Genomic DNA, 19408 nt, shown 5'->3' with positions numbered 1-19408 from the left:
CCATTCACGCCTCTCGTGACACCACTGGAGGCGGGCTGCACGATGTTGGGGCGTGAGCGGAAGACGGCCTAACGGTGTGCGGGACCGTAGCCCTGCTTCATGGAGACAGTTGCGAATGGTCCTCGCCGATACCCCAGGAGCAACAGTGTCCCTAATTTGCTGGGAAGTGGCGGTGCGGTCCCCTACGGCACTGCGTAGGATCCTACGGTCTTGGCGTGCATCCGTGCGTCGCTGCGTTCCGGTCCCAGGTCGACGGGCACGTGCACCTTCCGCCGACCACTGGCGACAACATCGATGTACTGTGGAGACCTCACGCCCCACGTGTTGAGCAATTCGGCGGTACGTCCACCCGGCCTCCCGCATGCCCACTATACGCCCTCGCTCAAAGTCCGTCAACTGCACATACGGTTCACGTCCACGCTGACGCGGCATGCTACCAGTGTTAAAGACTGCGATGGAGCTCCGTATGCCACGGCAAACTGGCTGACACTGACGGCGGCGGTGCACAAATGCTGCGCAGCTAGCGCCATTCGACTGCCAACACCGCGGTTCCTGGTGTGTCCGCTGTGCCGTGCGTGTGATCATTGCTTGTACAGCCCTCTCGCAGTGTCCGGAGCAAGTATGGTGGGTCTGACACACCGGTGTCAATGTGTTCTTTTTTCCATTTCCAGGAGTGTATATAGAGGGTGCATGGGGGCTTAATTATTATTTTTGAAAATAGTTTTTATTTTTAGTCGCTGTATGTCCGATTACGAAGTGTCGTAAACGGTTGGCCCTGACTAGTATTTGTACGCAATCTGACTGCATAGAACAACAACAAAGAATGAAATGAAAATTCTCGTTAACACAATTAATTAATTAAGTCCCCAGCAACTATAAAACCTACGAAACCAAAACACAAGTGTAATTGTTCTGTGTGTGGAAGTGTGATTCAACGTACACATCTGGCACGGTTCTTCTTCAATAAGACAAGAAATTTTAAATACCATTTATACTGAAGTAATTAAAAAAATAGAAATACTATAATTGCGCAAGAAAACCAGAATTACACTCTAATACAAGAACACAAGCCAGATGCTTTGTTGACTGAACCTGTAATGACACATTAGTTAAGACATTGAGATAATAAAAAGAATAGGGAATTATTTTACCTTCATATATATTGACGAAAAGCACTCGGATCATTACAATTTCTCCATTCGAACAACATCTGCTGTCTAGCCCATCAAACAACTGCATAAAACATGGAACAAGCACTCCTTACTACAACATCTCAACACCGACTCACTACTACCAAATCTCGATAAGCACTCTCCACCACGACTTCTCGACGAGAACTCTTCACTACCACATCTCAGCAAGCACTTGTCGACCGATTTTCGTTTAAAAAGAATGTCATTGCGAACTAAATAATGCTGTCTAATCTCTACGCTTTCCTTTCTCCTCCACTTCTCCTTAATGTCCTTCCAGATTGGATCCTTATTTTGCTCCTTAGCGATGTCCTGGAGCGAAGACGAAATAAAGTTCTCAAACGCAACACCTTGAATATACATCAAACAATAATTGTTTTCTATGCAGTCCTCTTCAGCACTTTGTTTCAAACCCACAGGTGCACGTGATAAAGCATCAGCAATAATATTTGAAGAACCCTGTATGTAAACAATACTGAAATCAAATTCCTGCAGATACAACGCCCATCGTGACAATCTTCCTTGTGTTAATTTTGTTGACATAAGAAATTCCAGAGCTCGATGATCGGTGTAAACCTTAGTATGTCTGCCATACAAAAATGTGCAAAATTTTGTGAAAGCCCAAACAATAGCTAAAGGTTCAAGTTCCGTAATCGAATAATTCTTTTCTGATTTAGAGAGAACACGACTTCCAAATGCAATAGTCTTCTGTACTACAACGCCGTTTTCTTCAATCTCTTGAAATAAATGTGCCCCTAGGCCTTTGTATGATGAGTCCGTCGCCAAACAAAAATCTTTAGATAAATCCGGATGTGAAAGAAGTGGAGCAGCAACTAAAGCATCACGAAGCTGTTCAAATTCTGACTGAGCTTCCTCATCCCAACACCAATTACATTCCTTTCCAGATAGTTCACATAAACGAGGTGTGGCCAAATCGTCCAATCTAACAAAGCGTCTAAGAAAATTACAGACACCAAGGAAACTACGAACATCACGTTTTGTGGTAGGAACAGCATAATTACGAATAGCGTCTAGTTTCTCTGGATCAGGAAGAATACCTTCCGTTGAAATAATGTGACCAAGAAATTTCACCTGAGAACGACCAAATTCAGATTTTTCTAAGTTCACTGTAATGCCAACTCCTGCAAAAATACGTAATAATGAATCCAAAATTTTGTTATGCTCGCTCCAAGAATGTTTAGCAATAAGAATGTCGTCAACATATGAAGTAATATTGTCACGAAGATAAACAGGTAAAATTTCGTTTAAACTACGAATGAATGCTGCAGAAGATACAGTAAGTCCAAACGGTAATTTCCGAAACTGGTAACAGTTACCAAAGGCTATAAAGGCCGTGTATTTTCTACAATCAGGGTGGAGTTCTATTTGCCAAAAACTTGCGCGCATATCAATCGTGGATAAAACTTTAATTCCATGGAAATGTTGAAGAAGTTCATCTAAATTTTGTGGACGGTCAGTTTCAGGAATAACAATATTATTTATCTGTCTGGAATCCAGAACCAAACGAATTGATCCATCCTTTTTAAGAACGACATGTAATGGGCTGGTATAAGGACTGACTGCTGGCTCAATAATGCCCTGATCTAACATGTATTGAAGTTCATTCTTAACCTTGTCTCTGTAAGCCAAAGGAATAGCGTACGTTTTTCCTCGAAATGGTGTGTGTTCTTTTACTTTAAATAAATATTGTAAGCCTTGTATAGTTCCTGTGTGATGACTAAATACTGTAGCATGTGAAGTCAAAATGTGGTGCAGCTCTTCTCTTGCAACGTCATCTGGCACTTCAGCTTTCTTAACCTTTTCATTAATTAATTCTTCGCTATTAATTATATCATCCAGCACGTGTCTCTATCTATTGTCATTGTCATGAATAAACACATTGTCGTCATAATGCTCAACGAAAACATCAGAAGTAAGAAACCTTAAACATTTTGTATCTGATTCAGATCTTGTTAAACACTCGAAAAATTTCAAACATTTCGGCATTCCGGCAACAGTCAAATTCACACTTCCTTCTTTAAAGTTCAAAATTGCCTTATGTGTGTTAAGAAACTCCATACCTAATATAATTTGTGTACTGAGTAATGGAACAATAATAAAATTAGCAGAAAATTCGTATCCTTGACAAATGAAATTTAAGTTGGTCTGCTGTTTGACTTCCACACTTTTTCCAGAAATCGCTCCTCGAATTGTAGTTTTAGAAACAGGTAACACAGGACAAGCAATAGTTCTTACACATATACGAAAAATTGATTCACTAATGACATTCAGTGGGCTCCCAGAATCTAAAACTGCAGTGAACTTATTCTTACCCACACATACTTCAATAACAGGATGTAAAAATGCGTCTACATTATTTTCCTTTTCGTCTAGCAAAATGTCTCTCATGTCTTCCAGGCGTACGTAGTGTAAAGTCCTAGTGTCATTACTTTCTAAACCGTCTATATTGCTGCCAGAAGCCGAAGCTGCAAGTCATTGTCCATTGTTTGCGTCACGTCTTTGATTATTCCCGTCATTTCGCGGATCAATTTCTACTATTTGTACTTGTCTCTCTGAAGTTCTGTCACGTGGAGGATGCCAATTAGGTCCTTCCTGTCTGTTAGATGCAAATTCTTGGTTGTGTCTGTTATTAAAATTTCTGTTTTCCTGTCTGTCTACATAACTACTTCTTGTGTAATTTCGACTGTCACTTCTGAAATTACTGTTAGACCTACTACCCTGGTTATTCCTGAAGTAAGAATTTCTATTGCTGTATGAATAATTTCTGTCTTGATGATACCGATTACTGTTTCCGTATGATTGATCATTCCGGTACGAATTACCGTTATTATAATTGTCTGTGTAATTTCTGTTAGAACGTCTGTTATTGTCATAAGGCTGGTATCTGTTGTCCTGTCTGTTACGTCTGTCATTCTCAAAATTACCCATATAACGCCCGTTGCGATCACTATCCCTTTTCTCTGAAAATCTATTGTAATTACTGTTACTGAAAAAATTACAAGAAGTCCCGTCGTCGTTGCCATACTCAAGTTCTTGTAGCAAAGTCTTAAAAGTCTCACTGTCGTCTTTACATCTTCCGGCTAAAGCAATTTGTCTTATGGATTGTGGCAGCTTAGTTAAACAAATGCGAATTAATTTAGTCGGGCTATAAGGGTTGGACAGGAACTGATTCTTTCGAATCATGTCTTCAAAATATTCTGCTGGTGTGCGGAACTCAGACTGTTTAAAATTACGCTGCATAATCAGACTATGTTTGACTCTGTCTTGCGTGTTTTCGGACCAATATGCCGATAGAAATGCATGATAAAAATCATTTGGATTATTATAATCTCTAATGAGTGCGCGCATCCGCGTCGCCGGTTCGTTTTCTAAATATCCACGCATAAATTCCAGTTTGTGACTTAGTGGCCAATTTGGTGGGAGTGCGTACATAAATTGATCTAACCATGAACATGGATGTATGTCATTCTTAGAATTGCGGAAGATCTTAAATTTCCGAAGAGTCAAAAAGTGTTTATAGTCAAAGTTTTCGCCTCGTGGAGACAAAGACCTACCGCGTCTGTCCCAGTCCGAATGTCGATTATTGTCAAGTGCGCGCGCCTGGCGCTCTCTTGTTGCATCCCGTAAATGAAACAAATTATTTTCTTCAAACCCCTCTGCTATCTGTGATTCCAAATTTCTTTTGCTGTCTTTTCCTACAATTTCGCCTTCGATTTGTTTGACTTGCTTTCGTAATGCCTCAACTTCCCTTTCAACGCGTTCATTAAATTTTCCCTGATTTTCAACATGCTTATTTATGTTCTGGTACTCTTCGGTTTCTGCAAATGGCAATGGTGCTGTATCATCTGAATCTCTGTCCCCATTTAAACTAAGATTTGTCAATTTGTCTGAAATTTCCTCAACTCTTTCCGATAAATCACCTATTTGTTCTTTCTGTTTATTTACGTCTTCCGTAAGTGTCGCGACTCTGGTTTCAGTATTAACACATTTAGTAGTTAACTGTTCATACTGTTGTGTTAGGTTATTTAATCTGACATTTGGTACGGATTCCTCGATTCTCTCAAATATTTCTTCCTTATCTCTTGCACGTTGTAAATTTAACTCTCAAAATTTCTGTACTATCACGCGATCTCTTTCTTCCTGTTCTCTATCCTGTTCCGTTTGTCTAATCTCTACTGCAACTAATCTATTATTGTGAGCATTCAAAATCGGTTGTACTTCTTCTCTGATTTCTTTCTTTAATTCATCTTTCATATTTTTGAAACATGTCCCTATTCGTGAATCTAACCGTGTTTCCAAAGTTCCCATATCAGTTTTTAATTCAGATCGTAAAGTTCCAATCTCTGTTTTAATTGTTCATATCTCTGTTTTAAATTCAGATCGTATCTGTGATCCCACTGTTTTTAATTCAGATCCCAAATTTAATATTACACCCATCAACTGCTCCATATTAAATGGTTCAAAACTTTTTTCGCCTCTAACATTTACCGCAAAACCAACGTCTTCCGTCAAAACTGTAAAGCTATTTGTGTTCGATACTATTCCAGAATTTTCTGTCGTTAATCTCGGATTCTGAAAATTTTTTGATTGAGAAAAATTTTGAAATGGTTCCGGACTATTTTCCCGACTTATTAAATTGTTTTCCACTTCATTATTCATGATACTGTTTTCCTCTGTTGGCGAGTTCGCCATGTTAACAATTTCGTCATTCTCACTATCCATCATTTTTGCCTTTTTCATTGATCGCGTAATCATTTACAAAATATACAAAACTCGTCACTGTACGAAAATTACACACAATGACTCTTTATCTCCAACAATACCATTCACACGAAATGTTTCCCTCAAACACGATTAATCGAACAATTGAAATAATGGCACTAAATTGTCAAACTCATAGACAAGACAACAGAAATTAAACTCGGCAAAAAAATACCATTAGAAGAATGACAATTACCAAATCTACACATGCAATATAGACTACAATTACTAAACTACAAATTACTACAACAATACTACTGTCTACTATTTTTACAATCAGAAGAATTCCAAGGGACGATCCGAAGCAGCGGTCGCCACGTGCATGGGGGCTTAATTATTATTTTTGAAAATAATTTTTATTTTTAGTCGCTGTATGTCCGATTACGAAGTGTCGTAAACGGTTGGCCCTGACTAGTATTTGTACGCAATCTGACTGCATAGAACAACAACAAAGAATGAAATGAAAATTCTCGTTAACACAATTAATTAATTAAGCCCCCAGCAACTATAAAACCTACGAAACCAAAACACAAGTGTAATTGTTCTGTGTGTGGAAGTGTGATTCAACGTACACATCTGGCACGGTTCTTCTTCAATAAGACAAGAAATTTTAAATACCATTTATACTGAAGTAATTAAAAAAATAGAAATACTATAATTGCGCAAGAAAACCAGAATTACACTCTAATACAAGAACACAAGCCAGATGCTTTGTTGACTGAACCTGTAATGACACATTATTTAAGACATTGAGATAATAAAAAGAATAGGGAATTTTTTACCTTCATATAAATTGACGGAAAGCACTCGGATCATTACAATTTCTCCATTCGAACAACATCTGCTGTCTAGCCCATCAAACAACTGCATAAAACATGGAACAAGCACTCCTTACTACAGCATCTCAACACCGACTCACTACTACCACATCTCGATAAGCACTCTCCACCACGACTTCTCGACGAGAACTCTTCACTACCACATCTCAGCAAGCACTGCCTACTACGAGTTCTCGACAAGCACTTTTCACTACGACATCTCAGCAAGCACTGCCTACTACGAGTCCTCGACAAGCACTGCCAGTGGAGGCGGCTGAATAATACTCTTGGCGCAATCTCTGGCGCTGTGGCTCAGTGTAGCCACCTTTCAAGGGGAATTTCTTGAGCCTCGAGCACTCATTATCCAACTTAGTGAGAGGCGCAACCAACTGTGGGGCGAGAAATTGCACTATGTCCGCTATAATGCCGTCCAGACCTGGAGCTTTGACCCTGTTTAGGGTTTTAATTCTACATAGCGCTGACTTCGGAGCTCCTGAATCGATCGATTCCATATTCACGCGAAAGCCATGGGATCCAAACCAATGCGAACAGAGATGTCGCTGAATGAGAGATACTGTAGTCTACAAAAAACTGTTCGCTACTATCGACCTTTCAGGCTATTTTTCTGAATTTTCGTCCAACTGCTTAGCTGAGTTTGCTTCGCATGAAGCGGGCCCGAGTTCGATTGACGGGCGGGTCGGAAATTTTCTCCGATCGTGGACTAGGTGTTGTGTTGTCCTCATCAACATCATCACCGACAGACAAGTCACCGAATGTGGCGTCACCTGAAATAAGACTTGCAACCCACGGCCGAACTTCCCCCGATGGAACCTACCGACCAACAATGCCACACGATCTTTTCATTTCATTTTGCTTTTTTATGTATATAAATTCTCGGCTCTGTGTGGGAGAATTCACAGCAGTGATCATCCAAACCCTCGCGATCAACTGTCCGAAGACGCCTTGAAGGCCCAGCGGTAACGACCTGCCGCCGTGTCGTCCTCACCCTCAGGCGGCACCAGCTGCGACTGTGAAGGAGCAAGTGGTCAGCACACCACTCTCCCGGCCGTCTTCAGTTCTCGTGACCGGTGCCACCACTTCTGAACAAGTAGCTCCTCAATTGGCCTCACAAGGCCTAACAGCTAAAACTTCGAAAAACTGAAACACGTACAATGAAATTCTTCTGCTGCCTAAAGCACGTCTGGTCTACAGTTCTCCACAAACACTGACGTGTCAGTAGACATTTGGATTACGAGAAGAGTCAATTCTGTCGTCAGGTTTCGTTGCTGATGGTCGGCCGGCTGGTGTGCGGCCTGGCGTCGGCCGGCGTGACGACCATCGCGCCGCTGTACGCCGAGGAGGTGGCGGCGCTGGAGGTGCGCGGCGCCCTGGGCACGCTGCTCGACCTCATGCTGGCCGCCGGCCTGCTGGTGGTGTACGGGCTGGGCATCGTGCTGCCCGTGCGCTGGCTCACCGCCGCCATGGCCGCGCTGCCGCTCTGCTTCTGCGTCGCCTTCTTCACGATGCCGGAGTCTCCCGAGTACCTGCGCGGCCGCGGCAAGCACGACGAGGCGCAGCGGGCGGCCTCCTGGCTGCGGCTGGACCACAGTTCTGCAGAGCTGGTGCCCGTGCTGACAGAGACGCAACAGCTGAAGCAGCAGGGGCAGGGTCAGCGCTGGCAGGAGGCGCAGCGCAGCGTCCAGGCGCTTTCCGAGAAGAAGCCCACGGCGCGTGCCTGCATCTTGGTCTTCTCGCTCATGGCTTTCCAGCAGCTCAGTGGCATAGACGCCATACTCTTCTACACCGTCGACATATTCCAGGTTATTATATTAACAGTCTATCTGTTTGCCTATCTTCCGAAACATATTGCAGATTTTGCGGGCTGATTTCAGTTATTTTAGCAGATAGAGCCCGTCTAATATTTGCTGCTTTTCGGCGAGCAGTTTCCATCTTCAGGTTGTCCTGATGAATTTCCGTCATTGGAATCGGAACTTACTGCTAGAGCACCAACCAAATATTTGTGACAGTTGTACGATGGGAAGAACATGGAAATCTCTGAGTATTCAGACTTAGAGGGCAGTGAAGCACACAGAAGAGTAGTGCTAATACCACTGGATTCAACCACTGTCCACATCTGGGTAAACTGGAGATGTACACTACCGGAAAAATGCAGCACACTGGAGGAAAACATCATTTTTGGCTGGAAATGGCAAGGAAAGCATTTATGGAGAAGAGAAATTTGTTAACAACGAGTATAGATTTAAGTGTCAGGAAGTCGTTTCTGAAAGTATTTGTATGGAGTGTATCCATGTATGGAAGTGAAACATGGACGATAAATAGTTTGGACAAGAAGAGAATAGAAGCTTTCGAAATGTGCTACAGAAGAATGCTGAAGATTAGATTGGTAGATCACATAACCAATGAGGAGGTATTGAATAGGTTTGGGGAGAAGAGGAGTTTGTGGCACAACTTGACTAGAAGAAGAGATCGGTTGGTAGGACATGTTCTGAGGCATCAAGGGATCACCAATTTAGTACTGGAGGGTAGCGTGGAGGGTAAAAATCGCAGAGGGAGACCAAGAGATGAAAACACTAAGCATATTCAGAAGGATGTAGGCTGCAGTAGGTACTGGGAGATGAAGAAGCTTGCACAGGATAGAGTAGCATGGAGAGCTGCATCAATCCAGTCACAGGACTGAAGACTACTACAACAACAACAACATGAAAGGTGTTGTAGGAATATTGGTAACAAATTCAGACAAAATGAAACACACGTGTCACAGAAAGGGTACTGAAACACTCGCATTAATACGCAGTGTACCCCTCTCTGACGGCAACGTACGTTTTATTCTCGCAAGCAAACGATCTAATAGGTGCCGAACACCATCCTTTAACAGATATTCCGAAGTACCTTGCAGCTTTTGTTATCATTCGGAAATGGGTCTTGCAAGTTCTGGAGGACATGTAAGTTACAACTTCACACGTCCCACAGCTGTGCGGTTGGCGAGAGATTTGATGATCTTGCTGGTCAGATAAGTTGCTGTAACTACGAAGAGCACATTACGTCACAGGAGGCGTATGTGAAAATTATTGTCCTATTGAAAAACCACACCAGCTTCCTGTCGAAGACATGCCAGTTGTATGGGGTTAATAACTTGTATGTTATAGCGGGCATTCGTTACTTCACCCTGCAGTAACACCAGCTGTTATCCCGAGCTGTAACTGATACCACCATGAAACGTAGAAATCGAACCCTATCGTGGGCGAATACACTCTGGAATAGGTCGCTCAGCAGTTCTACACCGTACACCTGTATGACGATCGCTGGTATTTAAAGAGGCTCTACTCTCATCACTGAAGAGAACATAGTGCCATATCACTCCCGACCCTTTGAGGACACTAGAATAGCCATGCTTGGCTGCGTCGTGCGGTCAGTGACAGCCGGACCAGAGACACGCTCTATCTTTGTCCTGCTGTGAGCAGACGGTTCCCAGTGGTCACTGGTGACACATCATATGCAAAATGTACCCTTATTGCTTCCCTGGATGACGTTCTGTCGGCCACAGCTGCTATCACAATTCATCGATCGTGACGTGTGTCTCTACTACTCGTACAAGGACGTCCAGAACCAGGCATGCGGATGTGGGGAAGTTCCACAGACCACTGCAGAAAGCAGCGATATATTGTGCCGAACATGCGCAGCAAGCCTTCGAAACGTCCATTAAGTTACCCTCAAGCCTGTAATGCGATCCTGTTCAAATGGCTGAAGTTATTTCAAGGGAGAATGAGTTTGTCGGCCGGGCGTGGTTGTACCATAGAACGAATGTTGCACACACTGTTGACCTCTCAACTCTTCACAGCTGCTGCCTGCGGATACCAAACAGAGGGCGCACAGACAGGCCTTCAGAGCGTCGTCAGATTGTCTCTGACCGTCACTGACGATTGACTAACAATACAATCCCTCAGTGTGCACGCATTTCACACTGATACCAGTGAACGCGGTCCTCTGGGGTGTTGCATCTTTTTTTCCGGCCCTGTGTATGACGAAACACGAAAGGAAGGAATTTAGTAGCTGTGGAGATGTGGAAGAGTTGAGGTGTTGGAGGAAGATTCCGGCGCAAAGATGATATCATTACTAAAGACTACTAAGAACACGCGAATGAGACAAACAACTAGAGCAAGGTAGGAGACGAAGAAAGCATGTTCTTACTATATCTGAAAGGTAGATATGTAGTGAAAAAGCGGAATGTTCAAGTCAGCCTTGGTGTTGAGTACTTAGAACATGAGAAGAAATGATTTGAAATGTAAAAGTCAGACGTGGCTGTTAAAAATCAGAGACTGGACATTCCAAGAAGATTCAGCGGTATAGACGCCATATTCATCTACATCATCGATTATTCTTGGGTATTACCTTTTAAGTACCTCTCTTATATTTATCCGTTCACACGACACCGAAACTGATTCTAAATATTATAGACTGATCTTAATTCTGAACTGCTCTTGCGGGATTATCTAATGTAGCGTCGTCTACTGTTCGCCATATTTCGGCGAACTGACTTGCTGCCATCTTCATCCTGTCCCAGTTAATATGATCAGGGCAGCGGAAAGAGAGCAACAAACTAGCTTCGCGAAATACCCAAGAACTAGACCACTCCACCCTTGAGAATAGTCAGTCATGTGTATTCATACTGCTATTCCAACATGCTGTGACATTTACTCTAAAACAACCTCAAATATCTACATTTTCTGTTTATTAGATTTTCCTATGATTTACATTTCATTTTCATACAATTCTTTGGTCGAGAAGAACACTTTCAAAAACTTATTCCTCAACTTCATATTAATATTCCATTGCAGTGAAGACTTTTTTCGTTTACAACCTCTTACTTTTATCTTCCTACCTTTGAGCTGCCTGTTTAATCTGTGTAGGGTTCTCTCACTTCTGCTACTGGCTATTTCATTGTGCCTACCGCTAGAATTTTGCTGGTGTTTCCCATTAGTTTTGGAACCTTAACGTTTATGTTATGGTGGGTAGGTTGGGGGGGGGGGGGGGAAGGATAGGTGGCAGGGGGAGGAATATCATTCGCTGCGCAAATGTTGATGGTCGTAGCGCTACAACGTCCTTACAAACTCCTCCACATTATCTAGCTTCACGAAACAGAATTTTTCACTACATCCTCCATAGATTTTCGTCGCTTATAGATTATCTTTTGACTACACAGGAAGAAACAACACATATCTTGCCACAAATGTTAATGGTCAGACAGCAGAACATTCGTACCAAATGTTGATTATTCATTAATTTCTGAAATTAAATTTCTTTACAATTTTGCTGTTAATTTTGTGTCCTTAAGAAATTTTTGTGTGCTACAATTCCACCTGCCAAGTTGGAAGAAACGTCATTCTTCATACAAGTATTGATAGTTATCTTACTACTACACTCCTAAAATAGGCTTGATTGTTAATTTGGGAAAAAATCGCTTTACGTAGTTTGGCCCCTTATAGATTATTTTTTACTACACCGTCTGTAGTTGACGGTTAATATTGTACACTGAAGGGCCAAAGAAACTGGTATAGGCATGCGTATTCAAATACAGACATATGTAAACAGAATACGGCACTGTGGTCGGCAACGCCTATATAAGACAACAAGTGTCTGGCGCTACTGTTAGATCGTTTGCTGCTGCTACAATAGGAGGTTATCAAGATTTAGGTGAGTTTCAACGTGTTGTTACAGTCAGCGTACGACCAATGGGACACAGCATCTCCGAGATAGCGATGAAGGGGGCAATTTTCCCGTACGACCATTTCACGAGTGTACCATGAATATCAGAAACCTGACAAAACATTAAATCTCCGACAACGATGCGGCCGGAAAAAGATCCTGCAAGAACGGGACAAATTACAACAGAAGAGAATCGTTCAACATGACAGAAGTGCAGTCCTTCCGCAAATTGCTGCAGATTTCAATGCTGGGCCATCAACAAGTGTCAGCATGCGAATCGTTCAAAGCAACATTGTCGATATGGGCTTTCGGAGCCGTACGCCCACTCGTGTACCCTTGATGACTGCAAGGCACAAAGCCTTACGCATCGCCTGAACCCGTCAACACCGACATTGCACTATTGATGACTGGAAACATGTTGCCTGGTCGGACGAGTCTCGTTTCAAATTGTATCGAGCGGATGGACGCGTATGGGTATGGAGACAACCACGTGAACCCATGGAACCTGCATGTCAGCAGGGGACTGTTCAAGCTGCTCGATGCTTTGTAATGGTGTGGGGCGTGTGCAGTTGGAGGGATACGGGACCTCTGATACATCTAGATACGACTGTGAGAGGCGACAAATACGTAAGCATCTTGTGTGATCACCTGCATCCATTTATGTCCACTGTGCATTCCAGCGGACGTGGGCAATTCCAGAAGGAAAATGCGGCACCCCACACGTCTAGAATTGTTACGGAGTGGCTCCAGGAACACTCTACTGAGTTAAAGCAGTTCCGCTGCCCACCAAACTCCCCAGACATGAACATTATTGAGCATATATGGGATGCCTTGCAACGTGCTGTTCAGAAGAGATCTCCACCATTGGTACGCTTACGGATTTACGGACAGCTCTGGAGGATTCATGATGTCAGTTCCCTTCAGCACTACTTCAGACAGTAGTCGAGTCCATGACACGTCGTTTTGCGGCACTTCTGCGTGCTCGCGGAGGCCTACACGATATTAGGCAGGTGTACCAGTTTCTTTGGCTCGTCAGTGTATGTAGCTTGCCACAAACTAGGCAGATCACCACCGAGAACCAAGTAGCGTGCGGAAACTCAAGATCGATGTTGAGTCTCTGACAGGAAACGTGTGACAGAGTGAATGTTACACACTCATTACCAGTGAACGAACTCAGAAACGTCTACATAGCAATGCGTAACAGACAGAATTCTAAATCTAACTTGATATGCAGAAAGCAAGGTGAAAATAACGACACTCTATCTAGCTCCTGAAATTTCAAGATTGCAGACGCATGAAGTCGACAATTGGTCACAATATATCTGCTGACAGTCATGTTGAAATCTTCAGATGAGTTTCACATTGGAGATTGCTTTATACAGGCTGTTCGGAAATTTCCATTACACTCTTCTAGGACTTGTAGAAAGGAGTGAGCACATAATACTTTGTATAGGAACCCATATCCGGAAACGTCATCCAGTGCTGCTACAGAGCATCAAGTTGTAGGCGCTGGCTCCTGTAAATGTACAGGGTGAACAATTATTGAACTGTATGTAATAAAATCGTCATAACTTCTGGACTGTTTGAGTTAGGACGTTCAAATTCCACGATTGCCCACGGGGCATGGTGGGAATTAGTATGTGCAGGCGTGGTTTGATTTAGCGACGAATCTACATTCATTTGGATGGGCTAGTCAATAAGCAAAATTGGCGCACATGGGGACTGAGAAATCGCATGTCGCGATCAAGAAGTCACTTCACCATCACTGTGTAATGTGCTGTGTCTAGTCACGGAATAATGGGTGCGATATTCCTTACTGGCACGGTGACTACCGAACGGCACTTGAAGGTTTTGGAAGGTGATTTCATCTCCGTTATCCAAAGTGACCCTGATTTCGACTTGATGTGATTCATTCAAGACGGAGCTCGACCCTATAGAAACAGATGATTGTTTGACGTCCTGGAGCAGCACTTTTGGGACCGCATTTTGACTCTAGGGTACCGAAAGGCCTTTGACACGGGCCTCGATTGGCCACCAAATTCTCCGGATCTGAACAAATGCGACTCCTTTTTGTGAGGCAATATTAAAGACAAGATGTATAGCACTAACCTCAAAACCATTTCGGAGCTGAAAACAGCCATTCAGGAGGTCATCGATGTTCTGATACTTCAGCGGGTCACGCAGCGTTTCGACATTCGTCTGCGTCACATCATCGCCAATGATGGCAGGCGTATCGAACGTGTCATACCTTAAATCCGAATATATGCAGCAACGTTTACATGTTGAATAAAGCGTGTGCACGCCACAGTTTGTAACTAATTTACGTTTTTCTTCATATCGTTCAGTAATTGTCATCTCTTATGTACATACAGGGTGCCTCTCTGATGATGTTACAGACTTTCAAGAGCGGTGCAAACGGATAAAAGTACCATTTTGAAGTAAGGGTTATGGTTCGGAAACTAAAGAGTTGAAAGTTACAAGTAAAAATAATTCTACTACCTCTGACAATGAAATACATGAACCGGTACTGTTTTCGCTAAGAATGTAAGATGTGCAAACAAAACAAATAAAAATATTAAGTAATTATGGCTCTGAAATGCTGTGAGCATTTGTTCATCTTCGCTAGAGTGAAACGCATCTCTTCTATCGAACGAGTGCTCACACCTCGTAAAATATGCAATACAGAGCTCACGTTTACCAGACTTTTTTTCTTGTTTTGGTCCCTACTACCGCCTCTGATAATTGCCTACCCTACAATCGTAGCAACAAGATTGCCGGTGCATGTATTCCACAGTCAGAGGTGTCAAAACGGTTTTCGCTTTTAGCTTTTGGTTCGTTCGTTATCGATGCAGGATCCCTTACCTCAAATTTACACATTTATTCTTCTCCATCATCCTTGAAAGTTTCTAACATCATCACGGACAACCCTACATGTACATACATTTGCAGGCCCTGGCGCTTATGATTCAAATGGTTCAAATGGCTCTAAGCACTATGGGACTTAACTTCTGTGGTCATCAGTCTCCTAAAACTTAGAACTACTTAAACCTAACTAACCTAAGGACATCACACACATCCATGCCCGAGGCAGGATTCGTACCTGCGACCGTAGAGGTCTCGCGGTTCCAGACTGTAGCACCTAGAACCGCGCGGCCACCCTGGCCGGCCCGGCGCTTATGACTTTGACGCTCTGTGACGCTCTGTGTCGTTGGATGACGTTTCTGCACGTTGGTTCGTTTTGAAAATATTATGTACCCCCTCCCCTCTACAACTCCTAGAAGTTTGTAATAGGAATGTCCTAGCACCGTGTTCAAAATACTAGCGCTGAGGAGCGTGAGCTTAGTCTTTTGTTATTTGACCGATCTCTGTCGCATCCAGCAGCCACAATAAAATGTTGCTCCAGAAGCATGCGTTACAGTAGTATTGCGGGGATAGCCTCAAGTGAAATGTGTACCTATTGTGGTCAAAATAATAAAATTAACATTCTCTAGGCGTGATTTCAGTAGTAAAATTTTAATTTTATGTATATATTAAGGAAATCAGCGGTATCCATTACTATATAAGTTAAAGAAGGATCTCGTTATGGCCGTGATTTTCGCTTCATAATAATGCATGAAGTGTTCCGCCTAGATACAGTGCTCAGTTATATCTGTCTTGACCTTGCTGTGAAAGGCGAGTGTGGTGTTCATGTTACAAGTACGTTTCATGAATTGTGCAGTCGATCCGCATGAAGCAGGCTTTGCCCTATCGACAGTGTATTGTCTTGAGTCCTGTCTTCCGCAAGCCCACTTCATCTTTTACCGAGCACGGAAGAACAAAGCACTTTGTAGGTGGCCTAGAGATTACTTGAACGTGCTTTTTTAAGAGTATGTCTAATTTATGGCTAATTTACCTGAAACGTTAGCTTCATATGCGAGAAATGCTTTGTAAACGAAAATCTTGACCACAATATGGTCTCTCTTCGATTTCTTTATTAAAGTATGTACAAAATACGATTCTAGGATGACCTCATTAATTATGATGGTGGCTTTCAACTTGTATAGGTGTGGGATTCGGTTATTTGTTTAATATCCTCGCAAATACAATTTTTTTTACCAAATATCATGTCCAGAGACAGTTAATTTTGTTATTTTGACCACCAGATTTTAACTCTGTGTGTCTACAGATCGACAATAGACGTGCAATCAAAAACTCCGTTACGAATTCCCACTACGCCTCAGATGGAGTAACATTTAATAGAGGACGCTAAACCCGATAGAGGGCGGTCATGCAGTCAGCACATATGTGCACGCGACACCGTGCCAGTTGCTGCTATAAGGCTCGAGACGGACACCAGAAAAGTTCCACTGTATCTTATCATAGACATGGGTGTCACACATAACCAGTCAACAAGTTTCGCTCTATTTTACCAATTTTACCGGCTCTTTAAGGGTGATCCACTATCAAACATCGCAAAACTGAGTATATGAAGTGCTACCACGTGTAGCGCGGAAGCGTGGTGACTGGACTCCGACACACACTTCGGAAGAATGCCGTATTTAGAGAAAAGTTTTGCACAACGAACGCTCGCCCCTATAATCTCAACACTTCGTACAACACTTAGTGCCACCACCCATCTATTCAATCATCCAGACAAAATCCATCAGATTCTATACGGAACGTCTTCTTCAGCCGACATCAATTCATTAAGTGAAGAAGTCCTAAATTCACTTCATAAACGTCCAAAGCTGACCTTCACAAGACCCTAATGGGCTCTTGCTTATTTACAAAGTACGCAGACGTATCACTCTACGCAGTCAAAGCCCCTTCTTATCTACACAACCGTAGCACAATCTGAAGTCGCATGATGCCCTGTGGAGATGCTGGCAGTTTTATCTGGCCATTACGCTCAGCAATCTCCAGTGTAAAACTCACCTGCTAGTCAACCGGAATATCGTGATAAGACGTCATCCGGCTGCGGTTGCGAAATCGCATGGAATACCCATTACGCTACGAAGATTTCAAGAATGACATCGATCTTGAACTATCGATCCAGCACGTGGGCTAGATTTTTACCTCCTGCAGAGGGTCAACTGCCAAATGTGGTGTAATTGTAAAATGTAAACTTTAACGGCCGGATATGTCACAATTAATAACATGTTCCGGGCTATTATGCTGTGATCGAGTGGAATTCACTTTAAAACCCGACGTCTCATCTCCATCTTCGGAGGACATTTTCAAGGGCGATCGTAGTTTTTGCGTCCGGGGTGGTCGAGCGGTTCTATGCGCTACACCCTGGAACCGCGCGACGGCTACGGTCGCAGGTTCGAATCCTGCCTTGGGCATGGATGTGTGTGATGTCGTTAGGTTAGTTAGGTTTAAGTAGTTCTAAGTTCTAGGGGACTGATGACCTCAGAAGTTAAATTCAGCAAAGCTACGAGCTCCCTTGACAATGCCTCCCAGATGGGGACGAAACATCGAGCTTTAAAGTGAAATCCATTCGACCACGGCATAATAGCCTGGAAAATTTTATTAAATGTGGAAATGTCACAATTAATATAATGTTCCGGGCTACTATGCTGTCGTCGAATGGATTTCACTTTAAAACCCGACGTCTCGTCTCCATCTGCGGAGGTCATTTTTAAGGGGGCTCGTAGCTTTGCTGAATGTTCAATTCACACCGTGGCTCGCTACTGAGCACTACTGAGTCAGTAGTGAGCCAGGCTGTGATTCGAAAATCCTCAAAGCTACGAGCCCCCTTGAAAATGTCCTCCGCAGATGGGAACGAAACATGGGGTTTTAAAGTGAAATCCATTCGACCACGAGGGCATAATAGCCTGGAAAATTTTATTAATTGTGAAATGTGGTGTACTTGTTGCAGTCATGGCAGCAGAATGCGGAACAATGTTCCACGCAAATGCTATCTCCGTCACTTGCCGAATGTGCCTCCATATGGCTATGGTGACGAAATATAGTTGGGCAAAAATATGGGAACACCACGCAAAATGTATGCGTGAACATAAATGCTGTTGCTAGCCAAGTATGTAGGATGGGTTTTTGTACCTGACCCTGTCTAAGGCGCTGCAGTCATGGACTGTGCGGCTGGTCCCGGCGGAGGTTCGAGTCCTCCCTCGGGCAAGGGTGTGTGTGTTTGTCCTTAGGATAATTTAAGTTAAGTAGAGTGTAAGCTTAGGAACTGTTGAGCTTGGCAGTTAAGTCCCATAAGATTTCACACATATTTGAACATTTTTTTGTACCTGACCTCGAACGGCACCTGTGCGCTGTCCTCATTCCGTGTCAGTCGTGGTCCGAACTGGGCTCTCTGTAACTGTGAGTGTGGTACATCGGAGCTGACTGAATTCGAATGTGGACGAATGGTTGGTGCTTGTATGGTGGGTACTTCCGTATTTAATATTTCAGGAGACACCGTATCAAAAATGTATTCCTCATATATGGGAGGCGATTAAACATCATCTGCTAAGTCGCAATGCGGACTGAAGTGCACCGATTGATCGCGACAGACCGTCATTGAAGAGGTTGGTTTGGATTGTTTGGGGGAGGAGACCAGACAGCGAGGTGATCGGTCTCATCGGATTAGGGAAGCAGTGGGAAAGAAGTCGGTCGTGCCCTTTCAAAGGAACCATCCCGGCATTTGCCTGGAGCGATTTAGGGAAATCACGGAAAACCTAAATCAGGATGGCCGGACACTGGATGGAGCCGTCGTCCTCCCGAATGCGAGTCCAGCATTGAAGAGGACTATGACGAAATATAGCAGGACGACAGCTGAAAAAGTTACTGCAGAGCTCAATGTCGCATTTGCAAACCCTGTCAGCACCAAAACAAAACGAAGGGCCGCGCGGGATAGCAGCGCGGTCATAGGCGGCTTGTCGCGATCCGCGCGGATCCCCCCGTCGG

The 19408-nt window shown here is 43.3% G+C and overlaps 1 protein-coding gene across 1 annotated transcript in view; it reads left to right on the top strand.

The window, feature by feature from the left end:
- LOC124739015 (facilitated trehalose transporter Tret1-like) overlaps positions 1-19408 on the top strand; it is a 44733-nt gene that overhangs the window by 21574 nt on the left and 3751 nt on the right. Inside the window, exon 3 of the mRNA XM_047248608.1 lies at positions 8068-8610. Within this exon, the coding sequence (XP_047104564.1) occupies positions 8068-8610 (543 nt within the window). The remainder of the gene's footprint in view (positions 1-8067; positions 8611-19408) is intronic.

Source organism: Schistocerca piceifrons, chromosome 1 (assembly GCF_021461385.2).
Source record: "Schistocerca piceifrons isolate TAMUIC-IGC-003096 chromosome 1, iqSchPice1.1, whole genome shotgun sequence".
Lineage (NCBI taxonomy): Eukaryota > Metazoa > Arthropoda > Insecta > Orthoptera > Acrididae > Schistocerca > Schistocerca piceifrons.
This window is presented reverse-complemented; position numbering and strand designations above follow the sequence as displayed.